The 19350-nt window shown below is 51.4% G+C and overlaps 1 protein-coding gene across 1 annotated transcript; it reads left to right on the top strand.

Annotated features, from left to right (window-relative positions):
• The first annotated feature begins 2086 nt into the window (after nucleotides 1–2086).
• Nucleotides 2087–19350, top strand: tekt1 (tektin 1). Its single transcript, XM_078207744.1, has 7 exons — nucleotides 2087–2292; nucleotides 2890–3055; nucleotides 4216–4344; nucleotides 6609–6752; nucleotides 12735–12957; nucleotides 15673–15869; nucleotides 19012–19350. Exons 1-7 carry the CDS (start codon nucleotides 2103–2105, stop codon nucleotides 19169–19171), a joined length of 1209 nt encoding a protein of 402 aa, XP_078063870.1. The 5' UTR covers nucleotides 2087–2102; the 3' UTR covers nucleotides 19172–19350.

Genomic DNA, 19350 nt, shown 5'->3' with positions numbered 1-19350 from the left:
CGGGGAGAGTGGGTTCCCAGCCCGGGGAGAGTGGGTTCCCAGCCCGGGGAGAGTGGGTTCCCAGCCCGGGGAGAGTGGGTTCCCAGCCCGGGGAGAGTGGGTTCCCAGCCCGGGGAGAGTGGGTTCCCAGCCCGGGGAGAGTGGGTTCCCAGCCCGGGGAGAGTGGGTTCCCAGCCCGGGGAGAGTGGGTTCCCAGCCCGGGGAGAGTGGGTTCCCAGCCCGGGGAGAGTGGGTTCCCAGCCCGGGGAGAGTGCGTTCCCAGCCCGGGGAGAGTGGGTTCCCACCCCGGGGAGAGGGGGCACCCAGCCCGGGGAGAGGGGGCCCCCAGCCCGGGGAGAGTGGGTTCCCAGCCCGGGGAGAGGGGGCACCCAGCCCGGGGAGAGTGGGTTCCCAGCCCGGGGAGAGTGGGTTCCCAGCCCGGGGAGAGGGGGCACCCAGCCCGGGGAGAGGGGGCCCCCAGCCCGGGGAGAGGGGGCACCCAGCCCGGGGAGAGGGGGCCCCCAGCCCGGGGAGAGGGGGCCCCCAGCCCGGGGAGAGGGGGCCCCCAGCCCGGGGAGAGGGGGCCCCCAGCCCGGGGAGAGGGGGCACCCAGCCCGGGGAGGGGGGGCACTCAGCCCGGGGAGAGGGGGCACCCAGCCCGGGGAGAGTGGGTTCCCAGCCCGGGGAGAGTGGGTTCCCAGCCCGGGGAGGGGGGGCACTCAGCCCGGGGAGAGTGGGTTCCCAGCCCGGGGAGAGTGGGTTCCCAGCCCGGGGAGAGTGGGTTCCCAGCCCGGGGAGAGTGGGTTCCCAGCCCGGGGAGAGGGGGCACCCAGCCCGGGGAGAGTGGGTTCCCAGCCCGGGGAGAGTGGGTTCCCAGCCCGGGGAGAGTGGGTTCCCAGCCCGGGGAGAGTGGGTTCCCAGCCCGGGGAGAGTGGGTTCCCAGCCCGGGGAGAGGGGGCACCCAGCCCGGGGAGGGGGGCCCCCAGCCCGGGGAGAGTGGGTTCCCAGCCCAGGGAGAGGGGGCCCCCAGCCCGGGGAGAGTGGGTTCCCAGCCCGGGGAGAGGGGGCCCCCAGCCAGGGGAGAGGGGCCCCCAGCCCGGGGAGAGTGGGTTCCCAGCCCGGGGAGAGGGGGTTCCCAGCCCGGGGAGAGGGGGCACCCAGCCCGGGGAGAGGGGGCACCCAGCCCGGGGAGAGGGGGCACTCAGCCCGGGGAGAGGGGGCACCCAGCCCGGGGAGAGTGGGTTCCCAGCCCGGGGAGAGGGGGCACTCAGCCCGGGGAGGGGGGGCACTCAGCCCGGGGAGAGGGGGCACTCAGCCCGGGGAGAGGGGGCACTCAGCCCGGGGAGGGGGGGCACTCAGCCCGGGGAGAGGGGGCACTCAGCCCGGGGAGAGGGGGCTCCCAGCCCGGGGAGAGGGGGCACCCAGCCCGGAGAGAGGGCACCCAGCCCGGGGAGAGAGGGCACCCAGCCCGGGGAGAGGGGGCACCCAGCCCGGAGAGAGGGGGCACCCAGCCCGGGGAGAGTGGACTCCCAGCCTGGGGAGAATGGGCTCCCACCTCGGGGGGGGGTGGGTGCCCAGCCCGGGGACTGTGATTACTGATTCTGGGGACTGTCTCGTACTGTCCCTCACTCCCCTGGACTGTCCCTGACTCCCCTGTACTGTCCCTGACTCCCCTGGACTGTCCCTGACTCCCCTGGACTGTCCCTGACTCCCCTGGACTGTCCCTGACTCCCCTGGACTGTCCCTCACTCCCCTGTACTGTCCCTGACTCCCCTGGACTGTCCCTCACTCCAGAGAGGCTGCCTCTTCCCTTTTCCCCTGCGGACCCCTGTGATTGGCCGTGACCTCTCACCCTAGGGTGTGGCGTAACCCCTGACCCCTGGCTGTGCTCCCAGTTACTCGGGTGGCTTGATGTCAGATTCTGGCTGAGGAATTACTCCCCCATAATGCCTTGGAATGTTTAACCATGTTAAAGGCGCTATCTAAATGCGATTACTATTGCTGTTCCCTCCCCCGCTACGCACCAACAATAATGCTTAATGGGTGTATGATAAATATTAAAGATGAATATTGAATAATGATTGGAGAGTGAATGTCTGGTTTTCAGCAGCTGGTAGGTCACGATGGCCAAACTGGTCCAGACACGAACCAAGTTCCTGCCCCAAGAATGGCATCTGTCCAACAAGAGTCGCTATAACAATGCAGAGGTTCAGCGCTCGCGGTCGGAGCGCCAGGTCTTGGAGAGTGAGAGGCTGGTGGATGAGGTAGAGAACACCACGAGGGTGACCCAACGAGATGTCAACAAGAAGCTTGGTAAGTCCTTTTTGACCATTGCCTTTATTACAATCTGCATGTTTTGATTTAATTTTTTGATTTGATTTATTATTGTCACATGTATTAACATACAGTGAAAAGTATTGTTTCTTGCGCACTGTACAGACAAAGCATACCGTTCATAGAGAAGGAAAGGAGGGAGTGCAGAATGTAGTGTTACAGTCATAGCTAGGGTGTAGAGAAAGATCAACTTAATGCAAGGTAAATCCATTCAAAAGTCTGACGGCAGCAGGGAAGAAGCTGTTCTTGAGTCAGTTGGTACGTGACCTCAGACTTTTGTATCTTTTTGCCGATGGAAGAAAGTGGAAGAGAGAATGTCCGGGGTGCATGGGGTCCTTAATTATGCTGGCTGCTTTGCCGAGGCAGAGGGAAGTGTAGACAGAGTCAATGGATGGGAGGCTGGTTTGTGTGATGGATTGGGCTACATTCATGACCTTTTGTAGTTCCTTGCGGTCTTGGGCAGAGCAGGAAACATACCAAGCTGTATTCTGCCTGTTTAATGCTCCTGTGAAGCACGCTGGGACATTTTATGATGCAAAGGTGCTATATCAATGCATACTGTTGTTGTTGTTGTAGATCAGAGGATCGAGGAGGTCACTTACTGGGAGAATGAGCTAAACACCAAGCTTGAAGAGCTCTCGGATGAGACAGAGCTGCTAATGGGACAAAAGACACGCTCGGAAAAGTCTCTGGACAGTTACTTTGCTCTTCTGTGTATCGCTCAACAGTGTCTCCTCAACCGGTACGGACTGCTCACAATAATCTGGGACAAAATTAATAGTCACATGAACAAGTGTGGGTTAATTAAAGAAAAGCGGTCTTTGTCAAGGGAAAATCATGTTTAACTAACTTGCTGGAGTTTTTGAAGAGGTAATAGAGAAGGTTGATTCCCCGGAGTTTGAAGGGTGATTATACTGAGGTGTTGAAGATGTTTAAAGGATTCAATAGGTTTGATAGAAAGAAACTATTTCCTCTGGGGCGGCTGGGTGGGGCTGTCCAGAACTGGGGGACAGAAGCTTAGAATTTGTGCCAGGCCCTTCAGGGTGATGTCAGGAAGCAATTCCTCATCCAACGGAGACTGGGAATCTGGAACTGGGAATCTAGAACATTCTCCTTCAAACTGCTGTTAATGCTGGAGGAGGATCAATTGAAATGTTTTAGTTGGATACGGGTTACAGACAGAAAGTGGAATAGAGATACAGATCAGTTATTGCCTCCTCCTGCTCTTAGAATCTCACCCAACGTCCATGGACACAGCTTCCAGTGGGGTATTGAATATTGTGTGGGAGCAGGAAGGGGTAGATCCCATTTCGGGTCATTTTTACTCACTCTCAGGATGTGGGTGTCACTGACTGGGCCAGCATCTATTGTCCGTCTCTAATCGCTCTTCAGAAGGTGGTGAGTCGCCGCCTTGAATTACTGCAGTCCATATGGTGTAGGTACACCCGCAGTGCTGTTAGGGAGGGAGGTCCAGGATTTTGACCCAGCGACAGTGAAGGAACAGCCGATATATTCCCAGTCAGGATGGTGAGTGACTCGGAGGGGAACCTCCAGGTGTTCCCACGTGTCTGCTGCCCTTGTCTTTCTAGATGGCAGAAGTCACGGGTTTGGAAGGTGCTGTCTAAGGATCTTTGGAGAGTTGCTGCAGTGCATCTTGTAGATGGTACACACTGCTGCTACTGAGTGACAGTGATGGAGGGAAGGGATATTGAAAGTGGCGGATGGGGTGGTCAGTAAAGTGGCGCGACTTTGCCCTGGGTGATTTTGGGCTTCTTGAGTGTGTTGGAGCTGCACTCATCCAGGCAAGTGGGGAATAAAATCCCGGGGATAGCTGGGAGAGGGCAGGAAATCTCCAATCTGTCTTTGCCAGTAAGATGTATGTTTTCTGGACGGTTTTTGCAGAGAGAAGCGAGTCGGGATCGACCTGGTTCACGATGAGGTGGAGAGGGAACTGCTAAAGGAGGTGGAGGTGATCCAGGGGATTATGGCACTGCTCAAACGCACTATTGACCAAACAGAGGAGCAGCTCAGGTCAGTGAGCACTGGCCGCTGGCTGGACAACGGCCTGAGCCGGTGGGCTCTGGAAGCAGGCCGTACCGTGGGGGAGAGGGAGGGAGGGAGGGGGAATGAGCGCTGGGGAGGACTGAAGAACACAGAGTGGCTTATTCAAGAAAATCAGTGGGAATTCGATCACAGATGGAGAATCCATCTCCATCAGAGCTTCATAGATTCTGGGATTGACACAAGAATATTTGGGGAAGGGGCAGGGGAGGTGGGCAGCAAGCAAAATGTTTTGCACCCGAAATGTCTTTTAGGGTTGGATGTGGTTCAGTGGGTAACACGCCCACCTCCATGGCAGGAGGTCGTGGGTTCAAATCCCCCTCCGCAAACATGAGCACATAGTCCAGGTTGGCACTCGCTGTACAGTACTGAGGGAGTGCCGCACTGTCAGAGGGTCAGTGCTGAGGGAGTGCTGCACTGTCAGAGGGTCAGTACTGAGGGAGTGCCGCACTGTCAGAGGGTCAGTGCTGAGGGAGTGCCGCACTGTCAGAGGGTCAGTACTGAGGGAGTGCCGCACTGTCAGAGGGTCAGTACTGAGGGAGTGCCGCACTGTCAGAGGGTCAGTACTGAGGGAGTGCCGCACTGTCAGAGGGTCAGTGCTGAGGGAGTGCCGCACTGTCAGAGGGTCAGTGCTGAGGGAGCGCCGCACTGTCAGAGGGTCAGTACTGAGGGAGCGCCGCACTGTCAGAGGGTCAGTACTGAGGGAGTGCCGCACTGTCAGAGGGTCAGTACTGAGGGAGTGCGGCACTGTCAGAGGGTCAGTACTGAGGGAGTGCGGCACTGTCAGAGGGTCAGTACTGAGGGAGTGCCGCACTGTCAGAGGGTCAGTACTGAGGGAGTGCCGCACTGTCAGAGGGTCAGTACTGAGGGAGTGCTGCACTGTCAGAGGGTCAGTACTGAGGGAGCGCTGCACTGTCAGAGGGTCAGTGCTGAGGGAGTGCCGCACTGTCAGAGGGTCAGTACTGAGGGAGCGCTGCACTGTCAGAGGGTCAGTGCTGAGGGAGCGCCGCACTGTCAGAGGGTCAGTGCTGAGGGAGTGCCGCACTGTCAGAGGGTCAGTACTGAGGGAGTGCTGCCCTGTCAGAGGGTCAGTACTGAGGGAGTGCCGCACTGTCAGAGGGTCAGTACTGAGGGAGTGCTGCACTGTCAGAGGGTCAGTGCTGAGGGAGCGCTGCACTGTCAGAGGGTCAGTGCTGAGGGAGCGCTGCACTGTCAGAGGGTCAGTGCTGAGGGAGTGCCGCACTGTCAGAGGGTCAGTACTGAGGGAATGCCGCACTGTCAGAGGGTCAGTACTGAGGGAGTGCTGCACTGTCAGAGGGTCAGTACTGAGGGAGTGCCGCACTGTCAGAGGGTCAGTGCTGAGGGAGTGCCGCACTGTCAGAGGGTCAGTACTGAGGGAGTGCCGCACTGTCAGAGGGTCAGTACTGAGGGAGTGCCGCATTGTCAGAGGGTCAGTACTGAGGGAATGCCGCACTGTCAGAGGGTCAGTGCTGAGGGAATGCCGCATTGTCAGAGGGTCAGTGCTGAGGGAATGCCGTACTGTCAGAGGGTCAGTGCTGAGGGAGTGCCGCACTGTCCGAGGGTCAGTGCTGAGGGAGTGCCGCACTGTCAGAGGGTCAGTACTGAGGGAGTGCCGCACTGTCAGAGTGTCAGTACTGAGGGAGTGCCGCACTGTCAGAGGGTCAGTGCTGAGGGAGTGCCGCACTGTCAGAGGGTCAGTGCTGAGGGAGTGCCGCACTGTCCGAGGGTCAGTACTGAGGGAGTGCCGCACTGTCAGAGTGTCAGTACTGAGGGAATGCCGCACTGTCAGAGGGTCAGTGCTGAGGGAGTGCCGCATTGTCAGAGGGTCAGTGCTGAGGGAATGCCGCACTGTCAGAGGGTCAGTGCTGAGGGAGTGCCGCATTGTCAGAGGGTCAGTGCTGAGGGAGTGCCGCACTGTCAGAGGGTCAGTGCTGAGGGAGTGCCGCACTGTCAGAGGGTCAGTGCTGAGGGAGTGCCGCATTGTCAGAGGGTCAGTACTGAGGGAATGCCGCACTGTCAGAGGGTCAGTACTGAGGGAGTGCTGCCCTGTCAGAGGGTCAGTACTGAGGGAATGCCGCACTGTCAGAGGATCAGCACAAAATGGTTCAGGTCATCCTGGTCTCATGAAAGATTATAGAAAAGCAAATCCTTTTTTACTTTATTTGTCATGGTTTGCAAAATATTCTGCTAAACTCTCTCCATTTAAACTGCAGGTTAAATCGCTCGGCTAAGTTTTACTTGGAGAAGGATCTGAAAGACAAGTCCACTGCTTTGAAAGTGGACAAATTCACTGCCAATCTGACCAATCACTCTCCAAATATCGACTACTCGCCGAACGTGGTCAGGATCGAGGGGAAGTAAGCATTGCTCTCTGTTCAGCTGCGGGGAAGGTAAACTGTCCATGAGCTAGAGCTCGAGAGGGAGCCAGCCACATTTCCATGGGATGTGGGTGTCGCTGGCTGGGCCAGCATTTATTGCCCATCCCTAATTTCCCCCTGAGAAGGTGGTGGTGAGCTGCCTTCCTGAACCGCTGCACTCCATGTGGTGTAGGTACACCCACAGTGCTGTTAGGGAGTGAGTTCCAGGATTCTGACCCAGCGACAGTGAAGGAACGGCGATATAATTCCATTCGGGATGGTGAGTGGTGATAGTTATGCTGTTGTCCGGGTGACTTGTCTTCAATCTAGTCCGCAGAGGAAAACAGTGTTGTGGAATCCATCCCATTTCACACAGGGGCCTGTAAAAAGCCAGAAACACTCACCCCCAGAGGTGGTGCAGTCACCATAGAAACATAAAAGATAGGAGCAGGAGGAGGCCATTCGGCCCTTCGAGCCTGCTCCACCATTCATTACGATCATGGCTGATCATCCAACTCAATGGCCTAATCCTGCTTTCTCCCCATAACCTTTGATCCCATTCGCCCCAAGTGCTATATCCAGCCGCCTCTTGAATACATTCAATGTTTTAGCATCAACTACTTCCTGTGGTAATGAATTCCACAGGCTCACCACTCTTTGGGTGAAGAAATGTCTCCTCACCTCCGTCCTAAATGATTTACCCCGAATCCTCAGACTGTGACCCCTGGTTCTGGACTCCCCCCATCATCGGGAACATCCTCCCTGCATCTACCCTGTCTAGTCCTGTTAGAATTTTATAAGTCTCTATGAGATCCCCATCATTCATTTTCCTCCAATGATTTGGAGGAAAATGTAACTGGTTTGATTAGTAAGTTTGCGGACGACACAAAGGTTGGTGGATTTGCGGATAGCGATGAGGACCATCAGAGGATACAGCAGGATAGAGATCAGTTGGAGACTTGGGCGGAGAGATGGCAGATGGAGTTTAATCTGGACAAATGTGAGGTAATGCATTTTGGAAGGTCTAATACAGATAGGAAATATACAGCAAATGGCAGAACCATTAAGAGTATTGATAGGCAGAGGGATCTGGGTGTACAGGTACACAGGTCACTGAAAGAGGCAACACAAGTGGAGAAGGTAGTCAAGAAGGCATACGGCATGCTTGCCTTCATCGGCCGGGGTATTGAGTTTAAAAATTGGCAAGTCATGTTGCAGCTTTATAGAACCTTAGTTAGGCCGCACTTGGAATGTAGTGTTCAATTCTGGTCGCCACACTACCAGAAGGATGTGGAGGCTTTGGAGAGGGTACAGAAAAGATTTACCAGGATGTTACCTGGTATGGAGGGCATTAGCTATGAGGAGAGGTTGGAGAAACTTGGTTTGTTCTCACTGGAGTGACGGAGGTTGAGGGGAGACCTGATAGAAGTCTACAAGATTATGAGAGGCATGGACAGAGTGGATAGTCAGAAGCTTTTTCCCAGAGTGGAAGAGTGAATTACTAGGGGGCACAGGTTTAAGGTGTGAGGGGCAAGGTTTAAAGGAAATGTACGAGGCAGATTTTTTACAGAGAGTAGTGGGTGCCTGGAACTCGTTGCCGGGGGAGGTACTGGAAGCGGATTCAGTCGGGCAGCATGGTCGGTGCAGGCTTGGAGGGCCAAAGGGCCTGTTCCTGTGCTGTAATTTTCTTTGTTCTTTGTTCATTCATCTGAACTCCAGTGAAAACAATCCTAACCTAGTCAATCTCTCCTCATACATCAGTCCCGCCATCCCCGGAATCAGCCTGGTAATCCTTCGCTGCGCTCCCTCGAGAGCAAGAACATCCTTCCTCAGAAAAGGAGACCAAAACTGCACACAATACTCTAGATGTGGCCTCACCAAGGCCCTGTATAATTGCAACAACACATCCCTGCTCCTGTACTCGAAACCTCTCCTCATTCCTTCCTTCCAGTGATGTAGAATTGCCAGCTCTGTCATAGAAAGGCACGGTGATTCCTCCTGACAAATATCAGAAGACTAAGGAAATTTGGCATGTCCGCTACGACTCTCACCAACTTTTACAGATGCACCATAGAAAGCATTCTTTCTGGTTGTAGCACAGCTTGGTATGGGCTCCTGCTCTGACCAAGCCCGCAAGGAACTACAAAGGGTTGTGAATGTAGCCCAATCCATCACGCAAACCAGCCTCCCATCCATTGACTCTGTCTACACTTCCCGCTGCCTCAGCAAAGCAGCAGCATAGTTAAGGACCCCACGCACCCCGGACATTCTCTCTTCCACCTTCTTCCTTCGGCAAAAAGATACAAAAGTCTGAGGTCACGTACCAACCGACTCAAGAACAGCTTCTTCCCTGCTGCTGTCAGACTTTTGAATGGACTTACCTCGCATTAAGTTGATCTTTCTCTACACCCTAGCTATGACTGTAAACACTACATTCTGCACTCTCTTGTTTCCTTCTCTATGAACGGTATGCTTTGTCTGTATAGCGCGCATGAAACAATACTTTTCACTGTATGTTAATACATGTGACAATAATAAATCAAATCAAATCAACATGTCTCTCAGCTGGAATCAGACAGGAAATCATCCTGATGAACCTGAGGTAGATTAACCACTCAATAACCTATTAGCAGCTCATAGCATCCTACAGTGCAGAAGGAGGCCATTTGGCCCATCGAGTCTGCACCAACCACAATCCCACCCAGGCCCTTTCCTCATAACCCCATGCATTTACCCTAGCTAGTCCCCTTTCACTAAAGGACAATTTATCATGGCCAATCCACCTAACCCGCACGTCTTTGGACTGTGGGAGGAAACCCACGCAGACACGGGGAGAACGTGCAAACTCCGCACAGACAGTGACCAAGGCCGGGAATTGAATCCGGGTCCCTGGCGCTGTGAGGCAGCAGTGATAACCACTGTGCCACCGTGCTGCCCCGGGTCCCTGGTGCTGTGAGGCAGCAGTGCTAACCACTGTGCCACTGTAGAGCTCATCATTCTGCCATGTATATTGGTCATTGGTGGGTCACAGGTACAGCACCCCTGGGCTGTTGGTGCAAAGCTGCTGTAGGGTGGCGCGGTAGCACAATGGTTAGCACTGCTGCCTCACAATGCCAGGGACCCAGGTTCAATTCCTGGGTCACTGTCTGTGTGGAGTCTGCACGTTCTCCCCGTGTCTGTGTGGGTTTCCTCCGGGTGCTCTGGTTTCCTCCCACAGTCTGAAAGCTGTGCTGGTTAGGTTCATTGGCCATGCTAAATTCTCCCTCAGTGTACCCAAACAGGCGCCAGAGTGTGGAGACTAGGGGATTTTCACAGCAACGTCATTGCAGTGTTAATGTAAGCCTATATGTGACATTAATAAAAAAACTTTAAAACTTTAAACTAGTTCACTCCACCCAGTCAAAGGCTTTCGAGTGGAATTTGTGGGGAATGTGGAACTAATCCTCTGCCCCTCGGAGCATCGGGCCTGATATGTGTCATGGGGAGGGAGAAGGGAAGAAAGTGTGGGACTGGGGATCTCCGATCTCACTCCATCAATATCACCATCAATGTGACCGGTCAGAATAACTTAACAAAAACGTCCAGAATTTGCCATGTCCTAACTGAACTGCCAAGTGCTGGGATAGATCGATGGGCAGAGTGGCTAAAACTTACATGATAGAGAGAGAAAGGGCAAGTGTTGGTAGGACTAACTGGATAGCTCTGTTAAAGAGCTGGCACAGACATGACGGGCTGAATGGCCTCCTTCCCTGCTGTACGATTCTATAACTCATTGCCCTACCATGTCAGGTAAAGGGGGGAATTGGTGGGAGAATCTAGAACAAGGGGGGAAAATCTTCAAGTTAGAACCCGACTGTTCAAGAATAAAATCCAGTAGCACTCTTCACACAGAGGATATTCCGGAACTCTCTCCCACAAGAGGCTGTGGATGCTGGGTTCAGTTGGAGTGTGTAAGACAGGGAGTGTAAGATTTAGAATGCTCTTGTCACAATTTGCTGTCAGAGAATTTTGGTGAAGAATGAAACTCCTTTCCTTGTTTCAGTGTTACCATTGGATACTTTCAGGGAAAAGGCGACATTCATCGGGACAATTCCCGATGGTTTATGTTCTTCTCTGTAAGAACCTTTAACCGGAGTTTGATATATGGATGAGGATAGACACTCAGGGCCGGACTCAGTAACATTATTTTAATTAATTGGATAGTTTTTAATACACATTTTAATTAAATTAAATCTCTGTGATAGGATAATATTCTTTATTTCATTATTGCTGAAAAAAGACATTTTGTCAAAGCTTTTCATCTTGTACTCACCAGGAAACTCTCAGGAATACCAATGTCAGGGGAAACAACAGCTTTATAAGGAATGAGAAGAGAGTTCTTTGGTTGGCAAGTGGACCCTGATTGGCAGAGCCATTGCCATGGAGAATGCACAAGTTGATGGTGACATATAGTTAACAGCCAAGCATTGTTTGGATTTAAACCATGCAGCTTGATTCTGATTGGTCAAAGCATTGCCCTGTGGAATAAACCAGTGAATGGCTATCATTTATTTTGTTTAGCTGAAACAGGTGCAAGATGTGTACCTGTTCTTTCTGCCTGCAAACAGCAGACAGCATGTCCCATATCAAACAAGATGTCTCTTCTGCTGTTTGCAACGGGCAAAGTACAGACCATACCCAACTAGCCTGTGCTTGCAAAATGCAAAACATTAGATTTGTGATTCTGCGATTGGACAATGTTTGTTAAATAATCCTCAGTGTGCTAAGAATTATTGACATCAAATTTAAGGTTGTTAGTCAGGCTCATGGTGTGGTGCTATTGTGTATTGGAAGCTATTTACTTAAATACACATTGCAGACAGAAAGAACATGTACACACATTGTGCCTGTTTCAGCTAAACAAAATAAACGATAGCCATTCGCTGGTTCATTCCACAGAGCAATGCCTTGACCAATCAGACTTCCTGTTCATAAATCCTGCCACTGTTTCTACGTTTTTGCTATCAAATCTTTTATAATGGACTTTAGAATTTCCCCTACTTCCAATGTCAGGCTGACTGATCTATAATTCTGTTTTCTCTCTGTCCCCCTTTTTAAATAGTGAGGTTACATTAACTGATCTCCAATCCGTAGGAACTGTTCCAGAGTCTGTAGCAATCTTGGAACATGGCCACCAATGCATTATTTTGTTATTTTATAAGCAATGTTTTATAGAACACTGGGATTATTCCTTGTCCCTGTCTCTCTGTCCCCCTGTCCTTGTCTCCCTGCCTGGTTTAATTTCAAACAATGCTTGTCAGTTAACTGTTAGACACCATCAACTTGTGTATTCTCCATGGTAATATCAATCAGAGTCCACTTGCCAACCAATCAGCAATCTCTTCTCATACACTGTGAAGTTGTTGTTTCCCCTGACATTGATATTCCTGCGATTGTCCTGATGAGTGCGTGATGAAAAGCTTTGACAAAATGTCTTTCTTTGGCGATTCTTCAAGTTCTTTACTATCAAACAGATATTTGTAAACCTTTATTCTCTTATTATTAATTAAATATTTTTTAATGAATGAGCAATGCACGCAAGATGAATTTCTGTACGGAGAATTAAAGTGAATTAATTGAATTAAATGAAATGTTTGTTGGGCCAGGGTATCAAAGGACTTGGAGCAAATGGGGTTGAGGTTGATCAGGATCTAACTGATTGATGGAGCAGGCTTGAGGGGCTGAATGGCCTCCCTGTGTGCCTACACAACAGGAGCAAGGGGCTGAATGGCCTTTCCCTGTGCCTACGCAAGGGGCTGAATGGCCTCCCCCTGTGCCTACACAACAGGAGCAAGGGGCTGAATGGCCTCCCCCTGTGCCTACACAACAGGAGCAAGGGGCTGAATGGCCTTCTCCCTGTGCCTACGCAACAGGAGCAAGGGGCTGAATGGCTGCTTTCTGTTCTGCTGGTCCATCCTCAATATTTCCGGTCTGTTTTTACAGCTCGGTCACCCCTCAGGAATGGCAAGACTTCACCAACGCAAACATCGTCAACGCTGACAAACAGAAAAACAACTCGACCGCCATGCGCTCCCTGATCGATGGCATCTTATCACAAACAACCGATGATATGCAGAAACAGGTGGTGGCTGTGAATCGGGCCTTTAAATTTCGCATCCAGGAAACCAGAGACGCCAAATGTAAACTGGAAAAGCATCTCAACAAGGTCGGTGACTGCGATGTCTCTGTCGGCATGGAGACATGATTCGGGGGTAGCTCATATTCTCACCATCACTATGACCACGGTAGCACAGTGGTTAGCACTGCTGCCTCACAGCACCAGGGACCCGGGTTCGATTCCCGGCTCGGGTCACTGTCTGTGTGGAGTTTGCACGTTCTCCCCATGTCTGCGTGGGTTTCCTCCGGGTGCTCCGGTTTTCTCCCACAATCGGAAAGACGTGCAGGTTAGGGTGCATTGGCCATGCTAAATTCGCCCTCAGTGTACCCGAACAGGCGCCGGAGTGTGGTGACTAGGGGATTTTCACAGTAACTTCATTGCAGTGTTAATGTAAGCCTCCTGTGACTAATAAAAATTTTAAAAACCCATTCCCTTTCCACAACGATAGCATTACCCATCAACCCCTGACCTCAGCTGAACCCCTCACACATGCCGTATCATCACCCACTGATTCGACCAGTATTTTTGCTCGGTTCTACACAACATGAGCATTGTTGAAAAAAGAGACAGGCCATCGAAGCTTTTCATCTTGCACTCATCAGAATAACTCACAAGAATACCAAATTTCATTCACCACCACGACACTTCGACCAATCAGAGTCAACTTGCCCTTTTTGAATTTAATCGAAAGCTTGGGGGATAACTGTTCCCGGGTACATTCTCCATGGCAAGCAAGAGGTGACTTGATTGAAACATAGAAAATGGTAGCAGGAGGAGGCCATTCGGTCCATCAAACCTGTTCTGCCATTCATTATGATGGTGGCTGATCATCCAACTCAATAGCCTGATCCAACCTTCCCCCCCCATATCCTTTGATTCCTTTAGCCCCAAGAGCGATATCTAACTCCTTGAAAAGATTCAATGCTTTGGCCTTCATGCTTTCTGTGGTAGAGAATTCCAGAGGCTGACCACTTTCTGGGTGAAGAATTCCTCCTCATCTCAGTCCTAAAAAGGTTTGCCCTGTATCCTTAGACTAAGAACCCTGGTTTTGGACACCCCTGCCGCCAGGAACATCCTTCTTGCAGCTAACGCGTCTTGTCCTGTTAGAATTTTATATGTTTCTATGAGATCCCCCCCTCATTCTTCTGAACTCCAGCGAATATAATCCCAATCTCTCCTCATACATCAGTCCCGCCATCCCCGGAATCAGTCTGGTAAACCTTCGCCGCACTCCCTCTATTTCAAGAACATCCTTCCTCAGAAAAGGAGACCAAAACTGCACACAATACTCTAGGTGTGGCCTCACCAAGACCCTGTATAATTGCAGCAACACATCGCTGCTCCTGTACTCGAATCCTCACGCAATGAGGGCCAACATACCATTTGCTGCCTTTACCGCCTGCTGCACCTGCGTGCTTACCTTCAGTGACTGGTGCACGAGGACACCCAGGTCTCATCTCACATTCCCCTCTCTCAATCTTTAACCATTCAGATAATAACCTGCCTTCCTGTTTTTGTTACCGAAGTGGATAAGCTCACATTTACCCACATTATACTGCATCTACCATGCATTTACCCACTCACTCAGCCTGTCCAGATCACGCTGAAGCATCTCTGCATCCTCCTCACACCTCATCCATCCAGCTTTGTGCCATCTGCAAATTTGGAAATATTACACAGTGAATAGCTGTGGTCCCAGCACTGATCCCTGTGGTACCTCACTAGTCACTGCCTGCCATTCGGAAAAAGACAAATTTATTCCTACTCTTTGTTTCCTCTCTGCCAACCAGTTTTCTGTCCGTCTCAATACACTTCCCCCAGTCCAATGTGCTTTAATCTTGCATGTTAATCCCTCATGTGGAACATTGTCAAAAGCCTTCTGAAAGTCCAAATAAACCACATCCACCAATTTCCCCTCATCAACTCTACTAGTTACATCCTCAAAGAATCCCAGTAGATTTGTCAAGCATGATTTCCTTTTCATAAATCCATGCTGACTCTGTCCGATCCTGCCACTGTTTCCAAGTTTTTTGCTGTCAAATCTTTGATAATGGATTCTAGAATTTTCCCCATGACTGACATCAGGCTGACTGGTCTATAATTCCCCGTTTTCTCTCTGGTTACCCTTTTAAATAGTGGGGTTACATTAGCTACCCTCCAATTTGTAGGAACTGTTCCAGAGTCTATAGAATCTTGGAAGATGGCCACCATTTTGTTGTTTTATAAAAGTTTAGCCTCTCTGTCACTGTCCCTGTCTTTCTCTCCTTGTCTCCTTCTCTCTCCCTCCCCATCCCTGTCTCCCTGTGTCTGTCTCTGTCTCTCTCTCTCTCCCCTTCCCCGTCCCTGTGTCTGTCTCTCTCTCCCCCTCCCCGTCCCTGTCTCCCTTTCCCTATCTCTGTACCTGTGTCTGTGTCTCTCTCCCTATCCCTGTCTCTGTGTCTGTCTCTCTCTCTCTCTCTCTCCCCCTCCCCGTCCCTGTCTCCCTTTCCCTATCTCTGTACCTGTGTCTGTGTCTCTCTCCCTATCCCTGTCTCTGTGTCTGTCTCTCTGTCCCTGTCTGCCTCTCCCTGCCTCTGTGTGTCCCTGTCCTCCTGAAGTCTGTTTTCGAGATTTCTAAGTGTGAAGCTGTTGACGGACTGTGAGCTGATGAGTTGCAGCCCAAGTGCTGGTGGATTAACAGATATCCAGTGATGTTCTAAACGATGTAGTTCCATTCGGAGGTTCGGTGCTGTTCGTGTTTACAGAGTTTTCTCTCTTGCTCAGGTGTTGGATGAGATTTCAGCGCAGGAGAAGAACATTGACCTGCTGAAGAAGGCGATTATGGATGAGGAAGGGCCCATGATGGTGGCCCAGACCCGCCTGGACACACGCACTAAACGGCCAAACGTGGAGTTGGTCCGAGACCCAGCACAGTACCGGCTGATCAGCGAGGTGAAGGAGATCACAGATAATGTGAACAGGTGAGTTACTGAGCTTCTGGAGGGGTGGAGAGGGGGAAAGGATCGAGAGTCAGACAGGATAGGGAGTGGAGGGGGGGGTCTCAGAGGGGGACGGAGAACTTTAGGGATCATCGCCATACTGCGCAGCGACAGCAGCGAATTGCGAAACGCTCTGGAACATTATGGGTAGTCAGCTACAATCATACGGCACAGAGAGAGGCCATTCAGCCCCTCAGGTTTGTGCCAGCTCTTTAAAAGGACTATCCAGTTAGCCCTCTCTTCCTGTGCCCTTTCTCCACAGCCCTGTAAAGGTTTCCTATGTTAGAGACAGTGTAGAGAGCGAGGGAAGGGAGGCTGTAAGAATATAAATAGATTACAGAGAGATATTGACAGGTTAAGTGAGAGGACTGAAAATTGGCAATTGGAATTCAATGGGAAAATGGGAGACAGTCCGTTTTGGAAGAAAGAATGAGATTATTTAAATGGAGAGAGGCTGCAGGAAGCTGGAGCACAAAAAGACTTGGGGGTCCTTGTTCATGAAACTCAGAAAGCTAGCGTACAGGTGCCGGGGGTGATAGGGGAAGCAAATGGAATGTTGGCTTTTATTTCCAGGGGGCTGGAGTATAAAAGTAAAGAGGTGTTGCTGTGGCTGTACAAGATACTCGTGAAGCCACGTTTAGAATAGTGTGTACAGTTTTGGGTCCCTTATTGAAGGAAAGGTATATCAGTGCAGGCAGTACAGAGAAGGGTTACTAGGATGATCTTGGGTCCAGAGGGGCTGCCATATGAGGAAAGATTAAACAGGATGGGTCTGTACTCCTTGGAGCTCAGAAGAATGTGAGGTGGTTGAAGCAGACCAGATTCTGAGGAGGGTAGACAGGGTAAGTGTTGGGAGGATGTTTCCACTCCTGGGAGAGTGTGGGACTGGGGACATGGTGAAGAATAAGGGGGTGCTCATCTAAGATGGATTTGAGGAAGAATTTCACCTCTCAAAGACTGGTGAATATTTGGAATTCTTTACCCCAGTGAGATAACCCCCGAGACTTGCATGGGGGAATCACTGATTGATCCTCCTGTAGGACTCAGAGTACGAGCTCCCTGGGGATTGGTAATTACCTCACCAGGTGGAGCTTGTATACCGAGTCCTCTATAAAGCAGAACCCCGAGTGGGTCCATTATTGCAATGTCCCGGTTGGGACCTGTTTGTGTTCACCACAGGGTGCTGGTTTTTGCTTTATTTTATGCAATAAAGCACTGTTCCTCTCCAGCTGACTCAGCCTCCGCAGCTTCCTGGGTATAAGGCTGAGTCCTGGAGCATATTCAAGGCTGAGATTGATAGGTTTAATCAGTCAGAGAATTAAGGATTATGGAGAGAAGGCAAGAAAGTGGATGGAGTGAGTGTTAGATCAGCCATGATCTTAAAATGGTGGAGCAGGCTGGAAGGGCTGAATGGCCTCCTCCTTTCCTATTTCTTATGATCTGATAGAGGGAACTCCACTCTGTATCTAACCCCGTGCTGTACCTGTCCTGGGAGTGTTTGATGGGGACAGTGCAGAGGGAACTCCACTCTATATCTAACCCCGTGCTGTACCTGTCCTGGGAGTGTTTGATGGGGACAGTGTAGAGGGAGCTTTACTCTGTATCTAACCCCGTGCTGTACCTGTCCTGGGAGTGTTTGATGGGGGCAGTGTAGAGGGAGCTTTACTCTGTATCTAACCCCGTGCTGTACCTGTCCTGGGAGTGTTTGATGAGGACAGCGTAGAGGGAGCTTTATTCTGTATCTAACCCCATGCTGTACCTGCCCTGGGAGTGTTTGATGGGGACAGTGTAGAGGGAGCTTTACTCTGTATCTAACCCCGTGCTGTACCTGTCCTGGGAGTGTTTGATGGGGGCAGTGTAGAGGGAGCTTTACTCTGTATCTAACCCCGTGCTGTACCTGTCCTGGGAGTGTTTGATGGGGGACAGTGTAGAGGGAGCTTTACTCTGTATCTAACCCCGTGCTGTACCTGCCCTGTGAGTGTTTGATGGGGACAGTGTAGAGGGAGCTTTACTCTGTATCTAACCCCGTGCTGTACCTGTCCTGGGAGTGTTTGATGGGGACAGTGCAGAGGGAGCTTTACTCTGTATCTAACCCCGTGCTGTACCTGTCCTGGGAGTGTTGGATGGGGGCAGTCTCAGAGGGAGCTTTACTCTGTATCTAACCCCGTGCTGTACCTGCCCTGTGAGTGTTTGATGGGGACAGTGTAGAGGGAGCTTTACTCTGTATCTAACCCCGTGCTGTACCTGTCCTGGGAGTGTTCGATGGGGACAGTGTAGAGGGAGCTTTACTCTGTATCTAACCCCGTGCTGTACCTGCCCTGTGAGTGTTTGATGGGCACTGTGTAGAGGGAGCTTTACTCTGTATCTAACCCCGTGCTGTACCCGTCCTGGGAGTGTTTGATGGGGACAGTGTAGAGGGAGCTTTACTCTGTATCTAACCCCGTGCTGTACCTGTCCTGGGAGTGTTTGATGGGGGACAGTGTAGAGGGAGCTTTACACTGTATCTAACCCCGTGCTGTACCTGTCCTGGGAGTGTTTGATGGGGACAGTGTAGAGGGAGCTTTACTCTGTATCTAACCCCGTGCTGTACCTGTCCTGGGAGTGTTTGATGGGGGCAGTGTAGAGGGAGCTTTACTCTGTATCTAACCCCGTGCTGTACCTGTCCTGGGAGTGATTGATGGGGGACAGTGTAGAGGGAGCTTTACTCTGTATCTAACCCCATGCTGTACCTGTCCTGGGAGTGTTTAATGGGGACAGCGGAGAGGGAGCTTTACTCTGTATCTAACCCCATGCTGTACCTGTCCTGGGAGTGTTTAATGGGGACAGTGTAGAGGGAGCTTTACTCTGTATCTAACCCCGTGCTGTACCTGTCCTGGGAGTGTTTAATGGGGACAGTGTAGAGGGAGCTTTACTCTGTATCTAACCCCGTGCTGTACCTGTCCTGGGAGTGTTTGATGGGGACAGTGTAGAGGGAGCTTTACTCTGTATCTAACCCCGTGCTGTACCTGTCCTGGGAGTGTTGGATGGGGGCAGTCTCAGAGGGAGCTTTATTCTGAGGAATGTGGTGTTGCCTTGGGAGGGAATCTCTCTCTCTGCTGGTGGGACTGACTGTTTTTCTGCACAGGCTGAGGGAGACTCTGGCCCAGGCCGAGGCTGAGCTGCGGGGCCTGCGGCGGAACCAGTTGGCCTTAGAGGAGGAGATTGAAATCAAGACCAACAGTTTATATATCGATGATGTTCAGTGTATGAACCTGAGGAATTCCATTTCCGTCAATCACTTTTAGCAACACAGGACTGTACAGCTCTGTGAGACTGTCGGCACTGTTTGTGTCAGGAAAACGCCTTCTGTACCATAAATAATACTTTAACACGGTGAAATTGTCTTAGTTTTATATCTTTATCTGTGCTAGTTGGTTTCACTCCTTTCTGTGTATACGTGTAACAAATATTAATAAATCTTTTT

Source organism: Mustelus asterias, unplaced genomic scaffold, assembly GCF_964213995.1.
Source record: "Mustelus asterias unplaced genomic scaffold, sMusAst1.hap1.1 HAP1_SCAFFOLD_2672, whole genome shotgun sequence".
NCBI lineage: Eukaryota > Metazoa > Chordata > Chondrichthyes > Carcharhiniformes > Triakidae > Mustelus > Mustelus asterias.
Note: the sequence above shows the minus strand (reverse complement) of the source record. Positions and strands in the feature narration are given on the sequence as shown.

Coding starts and splice junctions, on each gene's coding strand:
- tekt1 (XM_078207744.1), top strand. CDS start 2,103: ATGGCCAAACTGGTCCAGACACGAACCAAGTTCCTGCCCCAAGAATGG. Junction 2,293..2,889: donor AGATGTCAACAAGAAGCTTG/GTAAGTCCTTTT, acceptor TTGTTGTTGTAG/ATCAGAGGATCGAGGAGGTC. Junction 3,056..4,215: donor CAACAGTGTCTCCTCAACCG/GTACGGACTGCT, acceptor CGGTTTTTGCAG/AGAGAAGCGAGTCGGGATCG.